This window comes from Panthera pardus, unplaced genomic scaffold, assembly GCF_024362965.1.
Source record: "Panthera pardus isolate Hobbes unplaced genomic scaffold, ASM2436296v1 HiC_scaffold_20, whole genome shotgun sequence".
Classification (NCBI taxonomy): domain Eukaryota; kingdom Metazoa; phylum Chordata; class Mammalia; order Carnivora; family Felidae; genus Panthera; species Panthera pardus.
Window position 1 is genome coordinate 55,788,417 of NW_026526766.1, and position 21,369 is coordinate 55,809,785.

Consider the following 21,369-nt stretch of genomic DNA (forward strand, 5'->3'; position numbering starts at 1 on the left):
GTTTTGCATTTGAAACTAATCGTTTATCATCTGGGGCACCTGGGTGGCTCAGTCAGTTACACATCTGACTTGGGCTCAGATCATGATCTCACGGCTCTTGAGTTGGAGCCCTGTGTCTGGAGCCTGCTTTGGATTCTGTCTCCCTCCCTCTCTGCCCCTTCCCTGCTTGTGTGCACGCTCGCTCGCTCGCTCTCTTAAAAATAAATCAACATTAAAAAAAATTTTAAAATATGGGGGTGCCTGGGTGACTCAGTCAGTTGGGCGTCCGACTTCTGCGCAGGTCATGATCTCGCAGTTCGTGGGTTCGCGCCCCACGTCAGGCTTTGCTCTGACAGCACGGAGTCTGGAGCCTGCTTTGAGTTCTGTGTCTCCCTCTCTCTGTGCCCCTCCGCTGTCATGCTCTGTCTCTCTCTCTCTCTCTCTCAAAAACAAACATTAAAAAAATTTTTTTTTAATTAAAAAGAAACTAATAGTTTATCATTAAAAAAAAAATTTTTTTTTTACGTTTATTTATGATTCAGAGACAGAGACAGAGCATGAGCAGGGGAGGGGCAGAGAGAGAGGGAGACACAGAATCTGAAGCAGGCCCCAGGTTCTGAGCCATCAGCACAGAGCCCGACGTGGGGCTCAAACTCACAAACCACGAGATCATGACCTGAGCTGAAGTCAGACGCTTAACCGACTGAGCCACCCAGATGCCCCATAATAGTTTGTTATTTAAAAAAAAATTTTTTTTCTTAATGTTTATTTATTTTTGAGAGAGATACAGAATGTGAGTGGGGGAGGCTTAGAGAGAGAGGGAGACACAGAATCTGAAGAGGGCTCCAGGCTCTGAGCTGTTAGCACAGAGCTTGATGTGGGGCTAGAACCCATGAATGGTGAGATCAGACCTGAGCTGAAGTCGGACACCCAGCCGACTGAGCCACCCAGGTGCCCCTGTCATCCTTTTCTAAGATATGACTTTCCAAAATTGAATACATTAGTAAGCTTTATTATATGCATTTGGGAGGAATAGAGATGCCTAAGAAGTTAAAATTAGACCCTCTTTTCATATAGTAGAATTAAACAACAGAAATATCCAGACAACACCGTTAATTTAAGTAGGTTTTTAAAGCTGATTTTCCATTTTTAAAATCATGTCATTGTAAGAATGGTTTGCCAGACGGCATGGCAACATGTGTTGGTATGCTCTTCTGATGTACAAATGGTTGCTTGTTAGTATCAGCTGAGTCAGGGTGCTGGAGCAGTCACTGGGGTTCTAACTTGCTAGTATATTTTACACAAGAGTTTAATATTTTGAATTACTGTTGTGTTTATCCTTACATGCATCACTTGTATATGTTTTGTTAAATCCTTTTGGAGTTAAGTCATTCAGACTCTGGAATTTGCATTCTGTGTAGCAGGTGGGGCATCAGATCTGCCAGGTAACCTATTTTGTATTATTTAAGGATTATTATGTGGCACTTTTGTAGTATTTGGATGATAGTAGAGAGGCAGATCTGAAGTTGCTTCTGGATAGCTTTTTTCAAGAAAAAAGAGGACAGCAAATGACAGAGGAAAGACCTAGGGGAGAAAATAGCAAAAAAGAAAAATTTTAACTTACCTTATTTCAAAAGACAAGTTATATATCTTGGCTCTTTAGGAAATCCTTTTTGACTGGAGTGAAAATAAGATGGACTCCAGATTATGTGTTTCAGCTAAACAATCCAGAGAGAAGATTCTAATTTTGAAGTTACCTGATCAGTAAAGACTTGTTTTTTAGAAAGTCCTCCATCACCTTGCATTCCTCACCAAAATTTTATTAAGCAAAATATTTGGAATAAAATTTGAGAATAGATTTTCTCTTTCTCTCTTCAGCTTCTTCTGCTTTAAACTGCTGAGTTCCTACCTGAATTTCCATTGCTTTCGTTGAGTTTTTAGAGTAAAGAGTCTTATTTTTAGATATCATGTAGTTTAAGGAATAGAAATTAAAGGAAATAGGCAAAAAAAAAAAAAAAAAATGGGAGTAGGCAGTCTTGTAGGTAGCTGAGTGTGGGAAATCAAGTTCAGCTTGGCCTTACAAATCAGAAAGCCAGGAAACTAAGGCATCTGCTCCCATCTCTCAGAAGGCTACATAGCCTTTCCTTACTGCTTTTCTCTGCGGGTGTGCTCCATTTTTGTTCTTCTCTTAATAGACTTGCTTTCTTGGCCTACTTGCCTACTTGTATAGAGTGCATAGGGCCAGAAATGCACCCCCTCCCCCCATATGGTGTTGCTTGGTACTTGATCTTTCTGTTTAAGCAGCTAGCATCATATAGCTGAAGTTTTTCTGTCTTTTGGCCAAGGGAGAATCTGATTGGCACAGCCTAGCTTATAGGCCTGTGGATTGATTCTCCCTAAGTTAGGTATTATCTGACTGGCCCATTGGGGTTAGTGGGTATGTGTGTGTGTGTAATTCTTCCAGGGGCATTTTGGGGTGTGGACAGGAGGTAGCATCTGCTCTTGTGACTGGATATTAAATAGTTTTTTTTTTTTTCTTTTCAAATATTTGAGTTGACTAGATTTTTTTGCTATGCTGTCTTATGACTGGTATTTAACTTACCTTCAAGTTTGTTTTTTTCAACTGAGGTTGAACTTCTTCCACTGTCATTAATAATTACATATCCCTAAATAACAGAATAAGAGATGTAAACAATTCTCAAAGACTTTTAAAACTATTGTTCCTATAGGGGTGCCTGGGTGGCTCAGTTGGTTAAGTGCCCGATTTTAGCTCAGGTCATGATCTTGCAATTTGGGAGCTCAAGCCCCACATCACGCTCTCTGCTGTCAGTGCACACAGCCTGCTTCAGATCCTCTGTCTTCCTCTCTCTCTCTGCCCCTCCTGCTTGTACACTTTCTCTCAAAAATAAATAAACATTAGGGGTGCCTGGGTGGCTCAGTCGGTTAAGCGTCTGACTTTGGCTCAGGTCATGATCTCAGAGTTCATGGGTTCAAACCCCACATCGGGCTCTGTACTGACAGCTCAGAGCCTGGAGTCTGCTTCAGTTTCTGTGCCTTCCTCTCTCCTCTGCCCCTCCCCCTCTTGAGCTCTGTCTCTCAAAAATAAATAAACGTTAAAAAAAATTAAAAAATATTGTTCTTAGAATATGTAAATTGCAAACCCTTGGGTCAGTGTAAATCAGGCTTTTCCTGGAGCCTGGTGCTTTACAATGTTAATCCCCTTTAGTTTTTAACTCATTTTCCACTTGTTTCATCCAAGAAAAAAGTTATTTTCCAGAAACGACTTTTAAAGGGCTTTTAAAAATGTTTCAACGAACAAAAATTATTCTTTTACTATCTGGGAAAATGCCCTGAGATTCTAATTTAGAAAAAAAGAAGTCTGTATAATAAGATATAACTTAATGAAACTAAACTCTCTCCTTTGAAATGCCAGGGTATCCTATTTATGACCATTTACTTAGCTAACTTTTTTTTTTAAAGATTTTATTTTTAAACTCTTTCTGCACCCAACATGGGGCTCAAACTCATAACCTAGAGATCAAGAGTCACAGTGCTCAACTGACTAAGCCAGCTAGGTGCCCTTAGCTAATTTATTTTTCTTTTTTTAAATTAAAAAAAATTTTTTTTTACAATCTTTATTTTTGAGAGAGAGAGAGCATGTGTAAGCTGGGGAGGGGCAGAGAGAGAGGGAGACAGAAGATCTGAAGTGGGCTGTGAGCCCGATTTGGGGCTCGAACTCCTGAACTGTGAGATCATGACCTGAGCTGGTCAGAAGTTTAACTGACTGAGCCACCCCGGTGCCCCTAGTTAGCTAGTTTTTAAGGGAGGTTCATTTTGCCCTTGGTTTAATTTCTACCAGGATATTGACATCTTTTTCTTGCTGAGGTATAGAGAAAGGTATTTTATTTTAAATTGTTTCAAAAGTTGGGGCGCCGGGGTGGCTCAGTCAGTTAAGTGTCCTACTTTGCGCAGGTCATGATCTCGCAGTTGGTGGGTTTGAGCCCCATGTCGGGCTCTGTGCTGACAGCTCAGAGCCTGGAACCTGCTTCAGATTCTGTGTCTCTCTCTCTCTCTGCCCCTCCTCTGCTTGCGCTCTCTCTCTCAAAAATAAATAAACATTAAAAAAAAAGATTTAAATTGTTTCAAAAGTTGATCAGCTATGCTTTACAGTGTAATGTAGAGAAATTGGCCATCATTTAATCATTGTTGCTCCCCACCTTCTTTCAAGATTTTCTCTTTGTTTTTAACAATCTGACCATGATGTGCCTTGGTGTGATTTTCTGTGTATTTATCCTGCTTGAAGTTAGCTAAACTTTTTGGATCTGTGGGTGGATGTCTTTTATCACTTTGGGAAAATTTGCAAGCCATTATCTCTTTTAAATTTTTCTGCCCCATTGTTTCTCTCTTACCTTTGAAACTCTAATCATACACATATTAGGCTGTTTGATACTCCTAAAGCTTTCTTAAGGCTTTGTTCCATTTTTTTCTTTTTTCTTTTCCTTTGTGTTTCAATTTGGTTAATTTCTTTTGACCTAACCTCAGGTTCTCTGATTGTTTTCTCTGCTAAGTATTGTCTTCTGATTATCCCTGTAGCCTGGTTATGAACTGTCAAAGATTTTCTTTTCTGATACAGCATTTTTCACTTCTAGCATTATTGTTTTGTCTCTTTATATTTCTGCCTTTTATTGAAATTCCTCATCTGCTAACACATGTTCACCACCTTTCTGATACTTTCAATATATTGGCCATCACTCAGTTTGGGTCTGATGACTGCTTCCTCTCTTAATGATGGGTTACATTTTTTGCTTCTTTGTGTGTCTTGTTTTTGATTGAATGCCAGACACTCTGTATTTAAAAGCTGATTTTGTAGGTTGTCTGGCTGTTGTTGTTAGGGTGTGAGTAACATTTATTGTGACTTCATATCCTATAGCAGATATCTGTATAATTTTAATGTGTGTCTGTATACGTGTGTGTCTATTTATCTGTCCATGTGTCTAATTTTAAAGCCAACTTCACAGCTTTAAGGTAGTGATACCCAGTCATGGAATTGTGTTTTTCACTTAATTTTAAGTTTGGTCTTTACTGTTCTTCTTTTTCAAAAACTTAAATTTTAATCCTCAATTTGAGTTTACAGTAAGACCTGAATTAAGCATAATCCAGTTTCTATCCTCCATTAAGAATTCATCCCACCTCCTCCCTGGAATTGTAACTTTGTTTCAGGGAAACAGGCAGGTCACAGGATCACCAGTATATCAGCAATTGAGAAAGAAAGAAAACACAATGAAGTCTTCCCAGAATTTATCCTGAGATATACTACATTTTCAGCCCGGTCTCTTCTGTGGCATAATGCAAAGCGATACAGGACCTGACTTCAGGGAACTGCCACAGCCGCAGTCATCACAGATATACTTAATTTTCTTTTTCTAAACTAAATTTTAAGAAAACAGGCCCAGACATTTTAGAAAGATACTCAGAAAAAGAAAGATATTCAGTAATAAATGCTGAAAGGGGTGCCTAGGTAGCTTAAGTGTGGGACTCTTGGTTTTGGCTCAGATCATGATTTCACGGTTTATGGGTTTGATCACCACATTGGAGTCTGTGCTGACGGTGTGGAGCCTGTTTGGGATTCTGTCTCTCCTTCTGTCTCTGCCCCTCCCTTGCTTATGCTCTCTCTCAAAATAAATAAATAAACATGAAAAAAAAAAGACTGAAAGTAAAAAGTATTTGGTGTAAGCTGGAAAATTATTAGTCATAGTGTTTAATTCTCTGTAGTTAACTTTTATTGAATCTATTTAAAAAATAAGATGTAGGGGCACCTGGGTGGCTCAGTCGGTTAAGCGGCCGACTTCGGCTCAGGTCACAATCTCGCGGTCCGTGAGTTCGAGCCCCGCGTCGGGCTCTGTGCTGACAGCTCAGAGCCTGGAGCCTGTTTCAGATTCTGTGTCTCCCTCTCTCTCTGCCCCTGCCCTGTTCATGCTCTGTCTCTCTCTGTCTCAAAAATAAATAAACGTTAAAAAAAAAAAAATTAAAAAAAAAAAAGATGTATTGAGAAATGAGAAATACATATTTTGATATATTCGTTAAAGGGTTGTTTGCTTTGTTGCCATCTCTTTAAATGCCCTTTTAAAAAAGATACTTATTTATAAAAAGGTTTCGTTAAACAAATTTTTTTTTAACATTTATTCATTTTTGAGAGACAGAGACAGAGCGAACGTGAGCAGGGGTGGGGCAGTGAGAGAGGGAGACAGAGCATCCAAAGCAGGCTCCAGGCATGAGCTGTCAGCACAGAGCCCGATGTGGGGCTCGAACTCACAAACTCTGAGATCATGACCTGAGCTGAAGTTGGACACTCAACCGACTGAGCCAGCCAGGTGTCTCTAAAAGATTTCATTAAAAATTTTTTTTTTTTTTTTTAGAGAGAGAGAGCATGAGCTGGGGAGAGGGACACAGGGGGAGAGAGAGAGAATCCTAAGCAGCCTCCACACTCAACATGGAGCCTAGCTCGGGGCTCAATCCATGACCCTGGGATCATGACCTGAGCTGAAACCAAGAGTTAGGCGCTCATACAACTGAGCCATCCAGGCACCCCTCAAACGATTTTATTTTTAAGTAATCTCTCCCTTGAGGTCAAGAGTTACACATTACACCGAGCCAGCCAGGTGCCCTAACAGAACTGTTCACTTAAGAAAATTTTGTTAGGGGGCGCCTGGGTGGCCTCAGTCAGTTAAGCTTCAGAATTCAGCTCAGGTCATGATCTCACGGTTCATTGGTTTGAGCCCCACATTGGGCTCTGTGCTGACAGCTCAGAGCCTGGAGCCTGCTTTATATTCTGTATCTGTGTGTTTCTGCCCCTGCCCCGATCACGCACTGTCTCTCTCAAATAGCAAAACATTTAAAAAGATTTTTTTTTGTTACTTTTCGTGTGGATGAGTTTTCTTATATTTATATATCATATATGCTTGTATATTATGGATAGGATTTTTTTCAGTGTGTGTGTTATATAAACCTACTTGGAATGAATAAACATTCTTTTTTTTTAATGTTTATTTTTGAGAGAGAGAGAGTGGGGGAGGGGAAGGAAGAAAGGGGGGACAGAGGATCTGAAGTGGCCTCTGGGGTGCTGACAACAGAGAACTTGATGCAAGACTTGAACTTATGAACTGTGAGATCATGACCTGAGCCGAAGTTGGATACTTTACTGATTGAGCCACCCAGGCTCCCCTGAATGAATAAACATTGTTAAACAAAAGACTTAATTTTGTGATTGTTAGTTTGACTGTAAATCTTTCCAGTGCTTCTTAGAAAACACTAGTTTCAACTTTGTTTCCAGTTAATCAGGATACTAGCTAAAGTTAAAATTTAACTTTCAGGAAAATTTGAGCACCTGTGTTCATGGAGGGCAGATAAATTTATTATTATTTATTAGAGAGAGCAAGCAGGGGAGAGATGCAGAGGGGGAGAGAGAGAATCTTAAGCAGGCTCCACGTCCCACATGGGATCGATCATGACCTAAGCTGAAGCCAGGAGTCAACTGGATGAGCCACCCAGATGCCCTCCCTCCCAGTTTTTAAAATTAGATACAACTTTCCTTTTAATCTCTATAATATAAAGAATTTTGTAAGTGACAGAGTTTTAGTGTTGTAACCAATACTTGGTTTTGTTGGCAAGCTATGATGATACCTGATAGTTTTTTGAGGGGTGGGGGTACCTGGTACATTTCTGTGACTAGCCTTGCCAGTTTTGGTAAATTACTTTGAATTTTAATAAATATTAATTGAATGTGAATTAGCATGGGGGTGAGAATTAAATATGAAAGAAGCATAAGACTATGTATTCTTTGTTTTTTACTTTATTGAGCATGTCTTCTGCCAGATATTACTCTGAGATTGGGAGGTATAAATTTGAAACATTTTTATCCCTTCTTAGAGGACACTCAGATTCTCACTCACAGTCTCTAGGCGGAATATAAGGAAACTTAACACAGTAGTACAACCTGAGGTGCTGGTGTAAACTGGGTGTTCTGAGATTGAGAAGGGAGTTGTAAAGCTCATTCTTAAAGGACTAGAAATAATCAAGTAGAAAGGGGTGGGAATGTGACAGGCATTGCCATCTGAGAAAACAGTACTTTTAAAAGTATGACCCAGGGGCGCCTGGGTGGCTCAGTCGGTTAAGCATCCGACTTTAGCTCAGGTCACCATCTCACGGTCCGTGAGTTCGAGCCCCGCGTCAGGCTCTGGGCTGATGGCTCGGAGCCTGGAGCCTGCTTCTGATTCTGTGTCTCCCTCTCTCTCTGCCCCTCCCCTGTTCATGCTCTGTCTCTCTCTGTCCCAAAAATAAAAATAAAACGTTAAAAAAAAAAAAAAAAGTATGACCCACTAGGAAACTATTCCCCAGAAAAATTGTTAAATTGGACACGGTTTTGAATTTAATTTGCTAGCTGAGTGGGAGATGCATAAAATGTTTTAATTCTGGATAGAAGATATGTTAGAAACTCTAGCTCCCAAGGGCGGGAGCAGGGACCTTCTTCCTGATGGAGGGTGTCAGGTGTATCAGAGCAGTATTTACCTGAGGAAATGGGAATGATGACAAGATTATAGCTACATCTTGAGCTTGTTAAGTCTTGAAATCTATCAATTTTTAGAAAGGGAGAGAAGGCATCTTCATGGAAGAGGTTTAATTGTCTTATTCTGTCCATGAGCACTCAAGAAAATACACTACTGTCTAGTGTGAGGCCCAGAAGCAATCCTTACAGCTACTAATAGTCAAAAAGCAGAATTAATTTTATCAACTGTTTTGTTGTCCGTGATGGTTCTGCCAGTAAGTTATCCCCAAACCTGGTCCAGAAAAGAAACCATGTACAATTTGGAGTGTATAGTTAGTGAGAGTTACATACAAGAGCTGCTCGCATTTTGTCTGACTCCATAAATCAGTGATAATGTCCTGGTCTTTCTGTATGATTCAGCTATTAGGCAGAGAACCTTTAGGGAGTTAAAGCAGTTCAGTTGTATATGGCTTATGTCTCCTGATAATCCTGTTCTGATTCCCATGGTCTGGTCTGGTTTTCCTTTTTTCATAAGTGTTGTGGTTCTTGAATATTTCCACATCTGCTCCAGAATATAGTCTTAAAAAAATGTAGAGTAATTCCTTGTATTAATTAAAAATGATTCTTTCTGAAGTAGAGAAATCTAGTCAAGGAGATTCTCTTGTGGAGGTTCTATCATTAATTCAGTATTTATGAAGTGCCTAATATGTGTATGTTTTGAGACAGTATCAGTGAATAAAATAGACTTACATACTTACCTGCAAGGAGCTTACTTACATTCCACTGGGCCAGACAGACAATAAATATAATTTAAAAATGAATAATATGTTAGAAGGTACTAAGTGCTGTGGAGGAAAAGATAGATAGTAACATGGGAGTACTGCAGTGAGGGTCATATAGGAACTTTAAATAGGATGGTCAGAGTAAGCGTCACTGAGAAAGTGACATTTGAACAAAGACTTGAAGGAGACAAAGGAATAAGTCATGTGGATATCTAAGAGAACAGTCCAGATAAAGGGAGCAGCCACTGCAGAATTTTTGAGGTAGATTTGACTCTGTCATGGTTGAGGGACAGAGAATCACCTTGATTTAGTGTAGTTAGAGGCGACAGACAGTTGAGGGCAGAGGGATAGTGGGCTTTGGGGAGGCCTTTTAGGCTTCTGTGAGTACTTTGGCTCTTTCGCTAAGTATAATAGAAAATAAACCCTTATAAGGTCAAGTAGGCTCAGGTAGGATTTCCTCCCTGCACGGAGATCTAGGGTCAGGAGAAGGTAAGCAGTCAGAGAAGCAACTCTCTAACTTCTGGTTTTAGGCTAGCATAACTTAATGTTGTATCCTAGATGTAAGAGTATAGCAAAACAAATAATAAAGTTTTTTGCTCATATTTTCTACTTTATTTTTGATTATAGGGACTTTCAGTTACCTTGATGATGTCCCATTTAAGATAGGAGACAAATTCAAAACACCAGCTAAAGTTGGTCTACCTATTGGCTTCTCCTTGCCTGATTGTTTGCAGGTTGTCAGAGAAATACAGGTAAGTGGTAATTTTTAGTTAAAGTTTAGTGCATTTAAAAATTTAAAAAGTAAGAATTTGATGTATAGTGAAATAGGAAAAAACATTCTCTTATCTCTTATTTGTATTTTTTATAGCAACTGTTATTGCTTGGCTCACATTGTCTCTCTCACACACATACTTACATATGTTTATATATCTGTTACAGACCTTCTGCAATCTGTTAGACTGTGTATTCCTGGGATTCTGTGCCTTGTCTGAAACAAATCTCCATTGTCCATCTGACTTGCTCATTCGCCTCTTTTCCTTCTCTCTTTTGATGTCCTCATTATCTTCTTGGTCATTCAAATAAGGTGATATTTTTCTCTCTGCTGTCTCACCTTTACCATCCAGTTCATCCTTAACCTTATTTTTTCACCTGCACTATTGCAATAGCCTTTTTAATTGGCCCCTCTTCTTGTAGCATTTTTTTTAAATTTTCCATATTGTTTCTAGAATAATACTACTAAGTTAAAGTTTCAAATTGTCACATCCCTGTTAAAAAAAAACTTACACTGGTTCACCAGTCCTTATTGAATCAAGTGTAGATGTAAGGTTGTGGTAAAGCACCTCGGCTCATTATCTCCTCCATGTTTCCTCCATACCAGGTTACTGCCAATTCATTGAATATACCGTGTATATTACCTATCTGTACTATGTTTTTTCTCATGAGCTGTTACCTCCACTTCGAATATTTTCCTCTTCCTCACTGTACTGAAAGCTGTCTACCTGTTAAAATCTGCTTATTCTTCTAGACTGTGCTTAAATGCCACCTCTTCAATAGCTTCTTAATCCTCTCATCTTTAAAGTGCAGTTATGTATAAATGTACAGAATTACTACTTGAAAGCAGCAAATAGCCTTATGTTTTGTGACTTCCTTTCTTCCTTCAGTACACATTTACTGAATGCCTGCTTTTGAGTAGTGTTCCACTAGGGCTGGGGATAGAGATAAATACCTTAATCACTGTCCTCAAGGAGCTTACAGTTTAGAGAAAGAGTCCCATGGGAACTCTTTTGACTATCCATCAAACACTTCTTCCTGTGACTTAAGATTTAAAAAAAATACAGCTTTCTGGCAAAGGAGTTTTGTTTCTGGGAGATTCTCTAAGGCACCAACATGTTACTCTAAGAAATATTTATCTTCCAGTCTAAATGCAGTGAGTAATTATAATGGGAGAACTATAGTTACATTTTTTAGAATAATAGCTTTATCAAGATATTCATATACCTTGAAATTTGCCTTTTTAGGTTTGCACATAAATGGTTTTTAGTATATTCAGAGTGTATAACCGTTATTACTGTCTTATTCCTAAGTAGTTTCATCCCCCCAAAAGAAATGCAGTGCCATTAGCAGTCATTCCCTCTCACCCTAGCCCCTCGAAACCACTAAATCTACTTTGTCTTTATGAATTTGCCTATATTGGACATGTCATATAAGTGGAATAATACAGTAGATAGTCTTTTGTGATTGACTCTTTTCCTTTAGCATAATGTTTTCAAGGTTTATCAATGTGTAATGAATGAAGTGTTGGTATGTCATTCATTTTTATGACTTTATAATGTTCTGTTGTATTGATAACACTACGTTTTGTTTTTCCATTCATTGCTTGATGGACATTTTGGTGGTTTTCACTTTTTGTTTATTATGAATAATGGTGGCATGAACGTTTGTATATAGGTTTTTGTGTAGACATATTCTTTCAATTTTCTTGGGTATATAAGTGGAATTGCTGGGTTGTCATATGGTAACTACGTTTGACCTTTTGGGGAACCACTAGACTATTTTCCCAAGTGGCTGCACCATTTTACAATCTATCCACAGTGTGTGAGGGTTTCAGTTTATCCACATCCTTGCCAACTCTTCTAATCTATCTTTTTGGTTATATACATCCTTGGAGTTTACAGTGGGTCTCTTATTGTGGTTTTGATGTGTGTTTCCTTAATTACTAATGATATTTAATATCTTACATATTTTCAAATACTGAATTGCTATCCCTATTGTGTATGGAGAATTTATTGAGCCAGAAGAGACACAGATATCCCATATAAAGTTTTACATTGTTCTCTTTGCCTGGTGACTTTTTAAAAAAAATGCTTATTTATTTATTTTGAGAGAGAGAGAACGCACGTGAGCACGACTCGGGGAGAGGCAGAGAGAGAGGGAGAGAATTCCAAGCAGGCTCTGCACTGTCAGCACCAGAGCCCGATGTGGGGGCTTGAACCCATAAACTGTGAGATCATGACCTGAGCAGAAACCAAGAGTTGGACGCTTACCTGACTGAGCCACCCAGGTGCCCTACCTGGTGACTTTTTTATTGGCGATAGCAAGTATTAGTAAATACCTCTCTGTGTGCAGGATACTGTTAACAATAGTGTTAAAAAACATCTCCATTTTCTTTTAATAGTTCTCATATTATTCACTGCTTCATTGATTCATCCAGAAAAATTGTTTTGAATCCCAAATTGCTGCTATTTTAGGCATTGCTGGGAATTTTCTATTTATTTGATCAGCATAAAGCATTAATAAGTGCATGGTGCTGTGCTCACTATATTCATAGCACCCACTAATAACAAAAGAGGAGATATGAGCTCCATTCTTGTGTGGGACAGTTGAAATATTTTTGTTCTGTAATTGCACACAGTACCCTTAAACTTTGACACTCTGGGTCTCCATGGGGGATTTGGTTGTGGTATTGGTACTGGTCTCCTTCCTATTCAGAGAAGAGTCAGACCTAGAGTCCTAGACATATAGATACCTTGACGCTTCCTGTAACTTTGTCATATTTGCCCATACATGACAGTACAAACTCAATTTTTCAGTTAAACATTCATCAAAGTGATCTAGTAAAACATATATAAATAATCCATGCACCCTGGGTCTAGAAAGCTTTCACTGAATATCATATTGGTGGTGGTCACAGTAGTGGGGAATGGCTGTCAGTGTTTCGATTTAGAGCAGAATTTGGTATCACTCATTCATGAGCTGGAATTGCCATGTAATAGCTGTGTAATCTTGTACAGATTTCTTACACTTTTCAAGCTTCCATTTCCTTATTTGTAAAATGGGGATAATTAGCATTTAAGGTTGTTATGAGGATTAAATAAGATAATGCATTTATAATGCATATTCTGGTTTCTGATACTCCATAAATATTTGATGCTGTTATTATTTATTTGTACACTCAAATCACAGTTTTTCACTGTAACATTTCTACTGTTTTTCCTGTGTTCCAAGTATTCTGTATTTACTATGGTAATTAAAAAATGAAAGTCAATAAAGGTTTTACAAAAAAAGGAGATAAATTTCCAGTTCTTGAGAGTAAAATTTTAGGGACCCGTGTTTACAGGCGGTGGGAAGTTGGTTACAGGCCGTATTTGGTGGAAGAAGCCAGGTGCAAAATTGGATTTACTCCACAGTTAGAAGCAGCAGTCTTTGCCCAGTGCTGTTTTTTCCTACCGTTAGTGGTAGAAAGGCAGTACCATGATCACAAGGTGCCTTTCTGGGGCTCAGCAGCTGGCTTAGGGATGTAAATGAACTCTTTCTTTCTTTCTTTCTTTCTTTCTTTCTTTCTTTCTTTCTTTCTTTCTTTCTTTCTTTCTTTCTTCTTCCTTCCTTCCTTTCCTTTTTTTTTTCTTTTTTTAAGATTCAAGAGAAAAAAATTTTTTAAAGTAACCTCTATACCCAACATGGGGGTTGAGATCAAGAGTCACATGCTTCACTGACTGAGCCAGCCAGGTGCCCAGGGGTATAAACAAACTTCTTGACATGTGCATTTCCAGGCTTCTCTTGTGTTGTTTGAACTGAAAGACTTGGGGATGACCAGAGACACTTTATTGTGTTTCTTGTACTCTAAAACTCTGGTCTGAGCATATAGGCCCCTTTCCTCTCCATCCCGCCCCTCCCCCCCCACCTTTTTTTTTTTTTTTTTTTTTTAATCTCTGAAGCCTTGAATGTGCACACAGACGTTGTTTAGTTCTGAGGCTTTAGAGTCAACACCAAAAGTTTTGTTTTCTCCTGTCCAAGGTGAATTTTGTTTTATGTAATCATATTTTTTTTCCAAGTATGCAAATGGAAGTTCTTGTAAATTGAGATATACTCGAAGGTACTGTTAAGGAGCCAACCATGAAGTGAATCCTTATGCAGTTTGCACTGTAAAATCCTGATATGAATATTTCTAGATTTCTTATTAAGAAGTTTTCCTGTATTTAGAGTACAATCTTCATTATAACTTAATAGGTAGTGGTTTAAGAACATAGAATCTGTAGTCAATTGCCTGGATTCACATCCAGGCTTTACCACTTACCAGCTTTATGACGTTGGGCAAGCTCTTGTAAAGTGAGGGTAACAATAATACCTACTTTTAGGTAGGTACTTTAAAGGGTTGTTTAAAAGATCCAGAGTTAATACATACAAAGTGCGTAGAATCTTGCATGGTACCTGGTAAGTGCTTTTTAAATGTTAGGGGCTGTTATTATTGAGCAGGATTTATCTAGGGCATTGTGCTAGATAACAGACTCCAAGAGGGTCTAAAGCCCAGTAGCTGCCCACCAGAGGTTTGTGATATTGTTGGGGACAATGTTTAGGAAAAAATTAAAGATTAAATCTACATGCGGTCACTTGTGCTTGGTGTCACACGATAGAGACAGATGCTATGTAAGAGTTCAGAGGAAGGAACAGGCCATCAGGAAAGCTTTAGAGGTGGCCACTGAGCTCTGCTTAGGCCACCAATGAAGAATTCTAGAAAGGAAAATGATCTGAGGGGAGAGAAGGAAGGCGGGGAGTACTTGGCAGGGTACCTTTGGCCTGTTATATAGGATTAGAGGTGGTGGGAACTCTAGTTCTTTTCTAGATGTAATCTAGGAGTGTAGTTTGATTAAACCATATAAGGAGATTAGGAAGCCTTAGTTTTCCTGACTGGGGATGGTTCCATACACCTTATATGCTGCCTAGAATGGATCTCTTTTGCTGGTGTGAGGAAGAAGTGAATTCTCTGGAGGAATTGAGTTGGAAGGGCAGTCACCTGGGTTCACACCTCCTTTCTGTGCTATATCTTTGCAGTATGACTTCTCCTTGGAAAAGAAAACTATTGAGTGGGCTGAAGATATTAAGAAAATCCAAGAAGCCCAGCGGGAAGCAGAGCGTAAGGCTGAGGAAGTAGAAACTAAAGTGAATTCTAAGAGTGGCCCAGAGGGCGACAGCAAAATGAGCTTCTCCAAGACTCACAGTACAGCCACAATGCCACCTCCTATTAACCCCATCCTTGCCAGCTTACAGCACAACAGCATCCTCACCCCGACTCGGGTCAGCAGCAGTGCCACGAAACAGAAAGTTCTCAGCCCACCCCACACAAAGGCAGATTTCAATCCTGCTGACTTTGAGTGTGAAGAAGACCCATTTGATAATCTGGAGTTAAAAACTATTGATGAGAAGGAAGAGCTGAGAAACATTCTGGTAGGAACCACTGGACCGATTATGGCTCAGTTATTGGACAATAACTTGCCCAGAGGAGGCTCTGGGTCTGTGTTACAGGATGAGGAGGTCCTGGCATCCCTGGAGCGGGCAACCCTAGATATCAAGCCTCTTCACAAACCCAATGGCTTTATAACCTTACCACAGTTGGGCAACTGTGAAAAGATGTCGCTGTCTTCCAAAGTGTCCCTCCCCCCCATTCATTCCTGCAGTAAGCAATATCAAATCCCTATCCTTTCCCAAACTTGACTCTGATGATAGCAATCAGAAGACAGCCAAGCTGGCAAGCACTTTCCATAGCACATCCTGCCTCCGCAATGGCACCTTCCGGAATTCCCTAAAGCCTTCCACCCAAAGCAGTGCCAGTGAGCTCAATGGGCATCATACTCTTGGGCTTTCAGCTTTGAACTTAGACAGTGGCACAGAGGTGCCAACCCTGACTCCCTCAGATCTGATCTCCCAGATGCCTTCCCTCTCTGTCTTGTCTGTGTGCACAGAAGAATCATCACCTCCAAATACAGGTCCCACGGTAAGCCTTTTAAATCCCTCTTGGGGAAAAAATTCCCTCCGAATTAGAGCTCCAAAGATTTCTAAGTTCTTTTTTATTTTATGTTTATTTTTGAGAGGGAAGGAGAGACAGCATGAGTGGGGGAGGGGCAGAGAGAGGGAGACACAGGGGATCAGAAGTGGGTTCTGCACTGACAGCAGAGAGCCTGATGTGAGGCTCAAACTCATCGCGAAATCACGACCTGAGCTGAAGTCAGACGCTCAACTGACTGAGCCACCCAGGAGTCCCCAAAGATTTCTAAATTCTACCTAACAGTTGTCACCTCACAATCTTCTTTTTAAGGTTTAGGATAAGATGGGACGTGGCTGTATGGACTTTGCTTATGTATGTTCTGGTTAGTTTCCTGAGGTCAAAGGAGTGTTAGTAACCAGGAGCTTGCCTGGTTAATGTTTGCTTGTTCCTACCTGCATCTTTTTGGTCTTTCCTTCAAAAAGATAATGTATATCATGCATGAATGGTGTTTTTCTGATTACTTTGTTTCTTTCTCTGCTGCCTTTTTTAAAAAAGGCTTTCTTTCTTTGTAACTTTTTATTTACTTTTTCCTACTTTATTCATTTTTTTGAAGGTTGCTTGGTACTCCTCATTGTATCTTGTCCCTGCTTTCCTCTTTCCTTCTCATTCTGCCCAGAAGGTTGGTTCTTGTGTGTACTATAATTTACCTAACTTGGTTATGGTTCTGCAGACTGCGTGGTGCCTTAGTAACTGGGAGATAATTTGAATCAGAAGTCCGAGCAAAAGGTAGAAATTTGTCACTTTTAAACCTGCAGATTTTATTTATTTTTTTATTAGAGAGAGAGCATGAGTTGGGGAGAGGGGTAGAGAAAGGGGGGGGGGGGGAGAGAGAGAGAAAATCTTAAGCAGGCTCCATACTCAGTGTGGAGCCATACTTGGGGTTCTATCCTACAACCCTGGAATCATGACCTGAGCTGAAGTCGGGTCAGATGCTCTACTAAGCCACTCAGGTGCCCCCAAAACCTTCAGATTTAAATCCTGTAATCCCCCCTTTTTTGCTCACTAGTAAGAATCCCTACAAAGGGAGGGAGAGGGGAAGGTTGGAATTCAGATTAATGTTGAAAGATGGATTAATGATAAAAGTTGCAACTTGTATTACACTGAAAATCTGATTTTGTCATATTCAAAAAAGTTGTAAGTCCTTTGTCATAAAGGGTAGGCTTTTGATGTGGTTTCAAGCAGCACAGGATAATACATTGCGTTCTAGAATAGAAATCCTAGAAGTCCAAGAACTTTTGGCTATACCAGCTCACAGATTTTTTTAAATGACAACATATCAAGAGACTATTTATTTAGAGCCAGAGAGGAGCCTGATTATATTAGTGGGATATCTGTCAGAGACCATAATAAGCCTGGTATTAGCTGGTAGAAAGATGAGCCTTGGGATACTTTACAGTAAGTACCTAAAGTCCCAGCAGTAGCATTCTTGGTAAATGACTGTCTCTGTGAGTGCTCCCACTGTCATAGAACTCACTTTTGTTTATAAACTTCCATAGACCTTGTCCCAGATAAACTTTTTTTTAAGATTTTATTTTTTAAGTAATTCTCTGTACTCAACGTGGGGCTCAAACCAACAACCCCGAGATCAAGAGTCACATGCTCCACTGACAGCCTGCCAGGCACCCCCTGTCCCAGATAAACTTGATAGTGCATGACACTCTAGTGTTATCTCCTAGGAATGGACTTCATCCTAATTCCTCCTGGTCCGGTTTTGGGCCCTGGTCAGGATTCAGTGTATGCTGTGGAGAAATTAAAAGCACTCTGGGAAAGATTAGGGATCCTCAGCCTCAAGTCCCCCACCCCCAACCCCCCTTAAAATTACAGTGACCATTTAGAGACCAAAGCTGATAAACTAAATGGTTCTCAGACCAGAACGCCTGTCATTCTCTGACCCACCTGATTGTGGAGTTTCTTTTGGGCCCATCCATTTCAGGGTGGGAAGGGGACCTGCTTCTTGCTGGTTTGGGATTTTCTGCCTTCAAGGGGCAAATAAACAGAACTGAAGTTCTGGTGTTTTTCTAAGGAAGTCATGGCCCTTATCCCCAAGAAGCAAAGCCTGATTTCCATCCTGGCCCTTGATCTTAGTGTGAGTTTTTGAGGCCCATGGTGAGAACAAAGCACTTCTCTTCAGGATAGTTAGTGACTTGAGGATGGGGGAGGGGAGTAAAGGAGTTAACTGGCCTGTATACACTGTTTATATAGGAACTCAGGGAAGTGTTCTTGGAATTTAGTTCTTGTTGGCTATTTTAGGCCTGATGTTTGGGTCTCACTTTTCAGATTCTGATTCCATGTTTTAGTGTTTATATAAACTAATCTTAGAAGTTGAGAAGTCTGTGGATTAGCTTTAGAAGAATAATCTTGTAATACGCCCTTCTTCTGAGACCAGCATAGAACTGCCTGACCTAGCCCTAGCCATGCTTTTCTTACTCTATGTCAGCCTTTTGTGGACCTGGCTCTGCTCACTGGTTAGTCTCACTCTGCCATTGGGGTTCTCTTTCTCTGGGTATGGATACATTTCTTACTCTTACACAGTTGATTCAGCAAAATACTTTGCCTTTTCCTTATACTTCTGAATTTACTAATTTGGCCAGTAAGCATTAGTAGTGCCAGTTTGCTTTGGAAGTATATTTTATTATTTAAAAAATACATATTTATTTGAGAGAGAGTGTGTATGTGCAGGAGAGTGTGTATGTGTATGTGCAGGGGTGGAGATAGAGGGGAGAGAGAACTGTGAGATCATGATCTGAGCCAAAAGCAAGAGTCAGATGCTTAACTGACTGAGCCACCCAGGTGCCCTCCAAAAGTGTATTTAAAAATTTTTTTGACATATACTCTCTTAACTTTTATGTGTTCACATCTGTTTATCATTTCTTCTGTTGCCATTGCTTTAATACTTACAAATCCTTCTGTTGTCTCTAGATATTTTTTTTTAATGTTTATTTTTGAGGAGGGGGGAAGAGAGAGACAGAGAGACAGAGAGAGAGAAAGAACACATGAGTGGGAATGGGTCAGAGAGGTAGACACAGAATCCGAAGCAGTCTCCAGGCTCTGAGCTGTCAGCACAGAGCCCAACGTGGGGCTCGAACTCCTAAACCGTGAGATCATGACCTGAGCTGAAGTTGGCCATTTAACCAACTGAGTCACCCAGGTGCCCCTGTATCTCTAGATTTTTTTAAATGAAAATTAAAAAAAAAATTTTTAATCTTTATTTTTGAGAGAGAGCAAGCGAGCATGAGTGGGGGAGGGACAGAGAGTGAGGGAGACACAGAATCTGAAGCAGGCTTCAGGCTCTAAGCTGTCAGCACAGAGCCTGATGCAGGGCTTGAACCCACAAATTGTGAGATCATGACCTGAGCCAAAGTTGGACACCCAACTGATTGAGCCAGCCATGCGCCCCTAAATTTTTTTTAATGTTTTATTTTTGAGGAGGAGAAAGAGAGAGACAGAGAGCATGAGTGGGGGAGGGGCAGAGACAGAAAGGGAGACATAGAATGTGAAGCAGGCTCCAGGCTCTGAGCTGTCAGCACAGAGCTCTATGTGGCACTTGAACTCATAAACTGCGAGATCATGACCTGAGTTGGATGCTTAATCAACTGAGCCACCCAAGTGCCCCTCTAGTTTTTTTTTTTTTTTAAGTTTGTTTATTTTGAAAAAGAGAGAGTGCATGTGTGTGCATGAGTGAGTCAGAGAGGGGCAGAGAGAGAGGGAGAGAGTGAGAATCCCAAGCATGCTCTATGCTGTCAGTGGGGAGCCTGATGTGGGGCTCGATCTCATGAATTGTGAGATCATGACCTGAGCAGAAATCAAGAGTTGGATGCTTTAACCGACTGAGCCACCCAGGGGCCCCTATTTATTTTAAATTACTTATTTATCTCTGCACCCAATGTAAGGCTCATGACCTTAGAGTCATGAGTCACATGCTCTACTGATTGAGCCAGCCAGGCACCCCAATCAAGTCATATTGAAGAACAGTAGCTCCCTGACTCACCACTCCCCAGCTCCAGTTTTGCTTCCTTTAGTTAGGCACTTTGGACTCTTTAAGCTATTTCTGCTGGGATTTATCTATGTATTTCTAAATAAAGTGCTTATGTTGCTTTTTCTAAATTAATTTTATTTTACTCTTTCTTTTTAGATGTTTATTTTTGAGAGAGCACAAGTGGGGGAGGGGCAGAGAGAGGGACAGAGGATCTGAAGCCAGCTCTGTGCTGACAGCAGCGAGTCTGATGTGGGGCTCAAACTCATGAACCACGAGATCATGGCCTGAGCCAAATTTGGACCCTCAACTGACTGAGCCACCCAGGTGCCCCCTAAGTTTATCAGTTTTAGACAGTTTTATACTTTGTTATAGTTGAGGATTTAGCTTTTATAATAGCTCCTCTACCTTCTTCCTATAGCTTCCATCATAATTATATCACAAAACTTGGTAAACTAATGGTGCTGTTCACATTATTATGATTGGGTAAATATTTATTGTCAAATTCAGATACTGTATTGTGATATATATATTTTTTTAATTTTGCAGTTTTTTCTCATAAGTTACTCCATTTAAAAAATTTGCAGTTTGGGGCACCTGGCTTGCTCAGTTGGTAGAGCATGTGACTCGATCTCAGGGTTGTGAGTTCAAGCCCATGTTGGGGGTAGAGGATACTTTAAAAAAAAAAAAAAGTCACAAAAATTTTTTTGAAGATTTTTTTTTTTTAAAGTATTCTCTGCCCCCCAACATGGGGCTCGAACTCACAACCCCAAGATTGAGTCACATGCACTATGGACAGAGCCAGCCAGGTGCTCCTCTGCATAGTTTCTTTGTATTTGTTTCCAGTTTTGTCCAAATGCTCCAAGAGAGCGATCAGAGACCCAATGATAATTTTCTCATTCTGACACATCCAAACACACTGGGTAACCTATCAGTTTTGAGTCCTTGAGTGTCCAGAAATGTCTTAATTTTAACCTTATGTGCTAATGATAGTTTGGATGGATTTAGATTTCTTAGTTGAAGATTGTTTCCCTTTAAGAATTTTCAAGACATTGTTCCTTCTCTTTTTAAAGAAACTTTATTGACGTATAAGCTCCACTGCTTTCTAGCATTCCTGTGCTTCTCTGTGTTCTTCCAACCAACACCTGCTCAAATAGATTTTGGGATCTTCATTTCTGGAGATTTGAAGTTTACTCATGGTGTGCTGTGCCTTGTTCATTTATTGTGCTACTAGGCCCTCCTAGATCCTTTCATAAGGCTCAGCTCAGTTTTT

The 21,369-nt window shown here is 40.0% G+C and overlaps 1 protein-coding gene across 1 annotated transcript in view; it reads left to right on the forward strand.

Moving 5' to 3' along the window:
* UBAP1 (ubiquitin associated protein 1) overlaps positions 1–21,369 on the forward strand; it is a 61,655-nt gene that overhangs the window by 34,344 nt on the left and 5,942 nt on the right. Inside the window, 3 exon segments of the mRNA XM_053908057.1 lie at positions 9,931–10,055; positions 15,133–15,741; positions 15,743–16,072. Of these exon segments, the coding sequence (XP_053764032.1) occupies positions 9,931–10,055; positions 15,133–15,741; positions 15,743–16,072 (1,064 nt within the window).